The sequence below is a fragment of the Macrobrachium nipponense genome, chromosome 8 (assembly GCF_015104395.2).
Source record: "Macrobrachium nipponense isolate FS-2020 chromosome 8, ASM1510439v2, whole genome shotgun sequence".
NCBI classification, from domain to species: domain Eukaryota; kingdom Metazoa; phylum Arthropoda; class Malacostraca; order Decapoda; family Palaemonidae; genus Macrobrachium; species Macrobrachium nipponense.
In genome coordinates this window covers 39,776,998-39,783,497 of record NC_087203.1, presented here as the reverse complement: position 1 = coordinate 39,783,497, position 6,500 = coordinate 39,776,998, and the positions used below count along the sequence as shown (strand labels likewise).

The 6,500-nt window shown below is 40.8% G+C and overlaps 1 protein-coding gene across 1 annotated transcript in view; it reads right to left on the bottom strand.

Annotated features, from left to right (window-relative positions):
- Positions 1–629, bottom strand: part of LOC135223247 (doublesex- and mab-3-related transcription factor A2-like) — an 87,439-nt gene extending 86,810 nt beyond the window's left edge. Inside the window, 1 exon segment of the mRNA XM_064261736.1 lies at positions 1–629. This exon segment is cut by the window's left edge and continues 362 nt beyond it. Coding sequence (XP_064117806.1) covers positions 1–236 — 236 coding nt within the window. The 5' untranslated portion in view covers positions 237–629.
- Between the last annotated feature and the right edge of the window lie 5,871 nt (positions 630–6,500).

Here is a 6,500-nt window from a genome sequence, read left to right as displayed (position 1 = left end):
TGCCGCTCGGCAATCAGCGTGCATTTAGCGCACACGCAATCTCTCCATCTACAGTAACGCTTATGACCTTTGAGTGCTGAAACAACGCCGTGGTTGCGGCAACGGGCGCACTTTGGCGTGCGCTGATACCGTTCCGACGCCCGCAGGAAGAGCGCGGGCGGCAGCGACGACAGCATCTGGCGTTGCGCCATCAGGAGGGCGTCGCCCATGGGCACGTCCACGTTAGATCCGCTCATGACGGTGGAAGAGGAAGAAGAGTAAGAAGAAGAAGAAGACACCCCGTCACCACCACCACCGCCGCCGCCGCCGCCGCCTCGGACGCTCTCCGGGGACGTGATCGCTGCTCGGGAAATCCTGCGGCACCACAGCGCGAGTCCCTCCTCCTCGAGGCGCGGCCGAAGAAGGGAGGTCGGTAGGTAGAAGGTCCTCTGGAGGCGAAGGGTCGTCAGCGACAGCAGCAGAAGTATAAGAAGACGACCACCGACCACCGCGCTCTCCTGGAACGAAGTCTCCCTTCCTCACTGTCTATCTCTATCTCTCTCTCTCTCTCGCTCGCTCACTCTCTCTCTCTTTCTCTTTCTCTCCTCCTCTCGTTCTCACTTGACCGTTACCTCAAATCAGCAACAAGTTTGGCGGAAGCCGACACGATAATAATCTTCCTTTAGATCCTTTGCCTCTGTATTCTCGCGGACAGGCCACGCCCCCCGCGGGAACGCGCCGCTGATTGGCGGAGGCTGCGCCCCGCAGAACGAACGATTGGCCGAGAGAATGGATACAATAGACAACTCGCGCTCCTATTGGCGGATCCCGTCGCTCGCCCCGAGAAGTAACCGGCCAAGAGTAACTTGGATGACACCGAGGAATAAGATGTTGCCAAAGAGGCCCGGTAGAAAATTCCTCGCCTAATTTCGACGCCGAATGATGCCCCCGCAAGCACTCGCAGGCACCGAAGGCATGGAGCGTCTCGTCGGGAAAATAAACGGTTATCCTTTCGGAGTATCAAAAGCAGGTTGCGCCGCTCCGCCAACACGCAGGCCGCCCGACGAGGGTCCGGGGCCTGCATTGCAGGACATGCAACTTTGTTCAACCACCTGAATTGTTACAGTATCGACGATGGCGTCCAGTCACAGATGGCGCCATTGTAAATTACACCACCTACGCCTCGACGCTTCGCTCTCGTCGGCCGTCGGATTTTGCTGTGGTTCCTCAGAGCTTCGTCGGGATATTCGTTTGGAAATAAGCGTTTAGTAAATTCTTGAAATTTATCATATTATTTTATCGTTGCACGAGAATATATTTGTCAAAAAAAAGAGGTTGATTTTCTTTTTTTCTGGAGATGTTTCACCGTCCATCGTCTTTCTCGATCTTTGTAGAAATACACATGTATGTATGTTTCCAGTTAATGATTTGTTTGTTTGTTTGTTTGTTTGTTTGTTTACCTTGTCATTACCGTTCGTTAGATATTGGGGTTTGTTAGGAGTCGATTTATCAAATTAAACAGTCTACATTTGTACTTAAATCATAGTTATTTCTTCAGAGTAGAAGCTGTTACAAAATCTTCAAAACATTGTAACTTGTGAGACTGGCTTCGGATATAGCAAAATACTTCTCATCTGATGTAGATTTAATCATTTTTTATTTAAATATTATACCTTTATTTCAGTCGCGTTTGCCCCTCTCTCTCTCTCTCTCTCCTCTCTCTCTCTCTCTCTCTCTCTCTGGAAAGTCTGTATTTATGAGTATTATGATAGTTGATGATATACCTGCTAGCGACAATCATGCTCTCTCTCTCTCTCTCTCTCTCTCTCTCTCTCTCTCTCTCTCCAAACCATTATCAAAATATATGTGTATACATATATATAGATATATATATATATATATATATATATATTATATATATATATATATTAATATATATCATACTGCAATCGTTGTTTGAACACCATCAGTTATTTGCCATACTTGACAAATGAGGACAGAAGGAAAGTTTCCCCTCAACACACGTGACTACTTTTGACTGCCTTTTTGACCGAAGGGCAGACCTGGGTCACTCATGGAGGACTATTCACCACCTGTACAGGTTGGTGCGACTCTCGAAATAATTATCAAGAAGTCTAAATAGACCAAAAACGCCCAAAGGGCTCTCTCACAGGCTAAAAGCATGTATATAGAGAGAAGTGACTTTGAATTTCAGGTCTGCCTAATCAAAAACAACCATTCCAATGTCAAACCTTCCCCACTACATGCAAGGAGAGCCGTTCCAAGAAAGAAGAAGAACAGCGCAATCCATCCATCAACTGTTTCCATCCATCGTTACCATGTTCACCTATTTCGCCTTGACAGGTGTTTACCTTTTGTGTGACTCTCATTTATTTCCGTATTTTGGGATTATTATCCTCATCCTAATGTGAGTTGTTTTAAAGGCAACAAGGATTGTTTTACAGACCCTGTCTGAGTTGGGGTTTTTTCTTATCGACCTGAAGAAATCAAGATTAACTCTGGAACAGACTTTCAGTGGCTGGGGGAGGTTGGGACACCACTTCTGGTACCCTGTATCTGCTGAGAGACAAGGTCATGTCTCTATCTCGGACCCTTTCGTTATTTTTGAAGCAAACATCAGTGTCTTGTCGGCAAGTGGAGCAGATGTTGGGGAGGCTCCAATTTGCATCAATAGTCGACCCTGTGGGCAAAGCCATTTTAAAGGGCCCGAATCACTTTTTATCACGAAGACCAACAGAAAGCAAAGGAATCAGTTATGTTCATTCCCTCCTTTCATCAAGAAGGCTTTAGAAAGATGGATGCATCCAGAGATTTCTCGGCAGTGATTCCTTTCTGTCCACCTCCACCCAGTCTGGATGTGTACACAGATACCTCCCAGACAGGCTAGGGGATTCACACATCTGCAGGGCAGATGTTTCAGGGTGCATGGTCTCATCCTCTCTCAACTTGCCATATAAATAGAGATACCCGTCGTGTATATTGCCATCAAGAAGCTGAACTCCAGCCAGGGATCCACTTCAGATTACACTCAGACAGCGCAACAGCAGTGGCGTGTCTGAACAGGAAGGGGTCCGGGAAATCAAAGCCTCTTAGTGAGTGGACACTCTATTCTGAGGTTTCTTCAGAGGAGAAACCTAACAATGACAGCGTTTCACGTGGCAGGGGTGAGAAATGTTATTTCAGGTGCGTTTATCCAGAAGCCATCTAATACCATCGGAGTGGTCTCTGGATGAGACATCCTTCCACTATGTTTGCTCCCAGTTGGAGATGCCCCAATTAGATTCTTTGCACGAGAGAGAATTCCCAGTTACCTCACTTCGTTTCTCCAGTGATCGACCTCCTAGCAGTGGAGATCGACACCCTCACATGGGACTGGAACAGGTGGCAAGTAATACCTGTTTCTTCCAACAAAGATGATCCTCAGAGTGCTCAGTTATTTGGAAAACTTCAGAGGAAAAGCAAAGCTGATAGCCCCATTGTGGACTGCCCAGCCATGGTTCCCTCTATTGCCAGCAAGGGCAAAAAGAAAGACTCATAATCCTAAATCCAGTACTCTCGCAACTAGTTGGGAGGAATCGTTGCTTTTATGCCTCAAAGATTCTCCTCCAACTAGCTTGCTGGAGTTTATGATTAAGATTCATAACAAGTTATACTCTAGTGATTCAGCAAGAATTTTATTTAAATCCTTAAGAACTTCTACCAATAGACAATATCAGACTGTGTGGAACTCTTTTTGTCATTTTATTAGATCTAATAATATTAGTAAGATTTCAGTGGAAACTATTTTAGCATTCCTGAGAAATCTTTTTAATGACGGACATTTATCTCCTACCACAATTTCAACTTATAAGCCTGCATTATCTGATCCTCTTAAGCTTGCTTTCAACATTGATGTATCGGTTCATCCATTTCCAGAATTTATGAAAGCCCTTTTTAACATCAAACCCATGATTCCTTGTACAAAGTTTCTTTGTCTTCAGATAAGGTTTTTAAACTTTGTTCATTGTCTTCAAGGTTCCAAGAGAACCCTTGTGTTAAAGAGTTATATATACATTGTTTCTAACTCAATTTACTACTGAGCTCATATGAATTTCTTGATTTTTCTTCAGAGAGGGTCAGACTGTTTCCTGATCCAAAATGTTTTGGCCAAGAATGAACGTCCTAATTCTAGACGTGAACTGATTTTTATCACTAGACTTAAGGATGATTAAGGAGGTCGTCATCCTTTATGTCCAGTGCATAAGTTGGAGAAGTACCTTGTTTAGACTTGCAATACAAAATTTTCGAAAAATATTTTGTACACCCAGAAACCTTTCTGACATATCAATTAATAAGTGAGACTATTGTAGCGTCAATTTATTCGTTGGGCTGATCCAGGTTCCTTTCCCAGAACTCACGATTTGAGAAAAGTCGTAACTTCTTTTGCTTTTTTCCTAAAAGGTATGAATAGCAAAAGCAATTTTGTGATCTTGTTGGATGGTCTTCTATAACGTTTTCAGAAACATTATTTGAAGGAGATGTCTATTATTTCCTCGTCTTTATCGTGCTGGGTTCTGAATCTGGAAGCATATCTTCACAAATCTAATTAATTGGTTTTATATACGTCATTTGTTACTATTTGTACATAAGGTACTATTTCATATTGTCTAAATATATATTTCTATTATAAGTATATATTTAGATTACAATTTATGTCTGTGTTAACAACATAATGGGGTTGATGTCATGGTATCAACTGGATAAAGTATACATATTAAGTATATGTATACTTTATTTCATTTTTTCTAGTACCGATATCTATCTTTTTAGGTCTGCCTTTATTAATTTTTGAGTTTTGTGGGATTATGATTTGGTTAAGGGTGAGTAAATAACTACTTGTTTACTGCATTTAATTTATTTCAATTCTTAACAGAGTCAAGATTCAGATACTTATATTTATTATAGTAATAATGAATAGTTCTCATTAATTCACAATTTCCAATGATATTACCTCAGGTGTATCCCTCTTCCATCAGCTGTTTCCTTTCCCTTCCCTCCTTTCCCTTGTCATAAAATTCCCTTTTTTATGACTCTTGGTAAATACTCCATGAGTGACCCAGGTCTGCCCTTCGGTCAAAAAAGGAGGTTTGACGAAGGAAAACATTATTTTTGACCAAGGCAGACTGGGTCACTCAGACCCCCACCCTTCATGGTTTCTTTCCTTTTACATTTCACACAATTCGATAACCACTATATTAACTCAATAGTGAACATGGTAACGATGGATGGAAACAGTTGATGGATGGATTGCGCTGTTCTTCTTCTTTCTTGGAACGGCTCTCCTTGCATGTAGTGGGGAGGTTTGACATTGGAATGGTTGTTTTTGATTAGGCAGACCTGAAATCAAAGTCACTTCTCTCTATATACATGCTTTTAGCCTGTGAGAGAGCCCTTTGGGCGTTTTTGGTCTATTTAGACTTCTTGATAATTATTTCGAGAGTCGCACCAACCTGTACAGGTGGTGAATAGTCCTCCATGAGTGACCCAGGTCTGCCTTGGTCAAAAATAATGTTTTCTTCGTCAAACCTCCTTTTATTTCGTGCTGCTTTTTATCCTGCCTATAGCAGCAATAGCAGCTGCCGCTCTCTCTCTCGCCTGCCTCAGCCGATCTTCCCCCTAAGATTTCTCTCGGTATCTTGCGTAACTCATTTAACTGCTCTCTCTCTCTCTCTCTCTCTCTCTATATATATATATATATATATATATATATATATATATATATATATATATATATATATATATATATACATATATATATATATATATATATATATATATATATATATATATAGACATATATTTATGGGAAATCTGTATTCATAAGAATTTTGGTATCATAATTTATATACCTGGTTGTAAAAATCATAATTCTCTCTCTCTCTCTCTCTCTCTCTCTCTCTCTCTCCTTATACACTGGAAGTAGGACAGTGGATTTCTTGTTTTAATAATCACTCACTTTTATTTAGATAATTCAGTCGTATGCACTTTATCTTAAATAATTACATAAACCTAAGGGAGCAGGTCCACACGTGTGAAGTTTTCTAGACAGAAAACGCGGCAGAAGGAAGTCAACGTTTGAGGAAAGTAGAATTTTTGCACACTTGAGAGAGTAGAACCTGACAGTAGCTGAAAAATAATAAGTCAGGGTACGTTTTTTTTTTTGTTTTTTTTTTTTTTTTTTTGTTTTTTTTTTTTTTTTTTTTTTTTTTTTTTTTTTTTTGGTTTCAAGGCTTATGCGCCAAGAGCTCGTATATATACTGTTACAAGGCCAGCTTCATCTACGATAATGAATTGAATTTTGAAAATAATTTCATTTTTATCATGATTAAATTTCGCGTGAACGCTGTGACAGATTTACTCAACTTTCAGGGCGGGCGCGACTGTTCGGTAAGGAAGAGTTCAAGAATATAGACAGATAGATGGGAATATACTATTATTATTATTATTATATTATATTATTA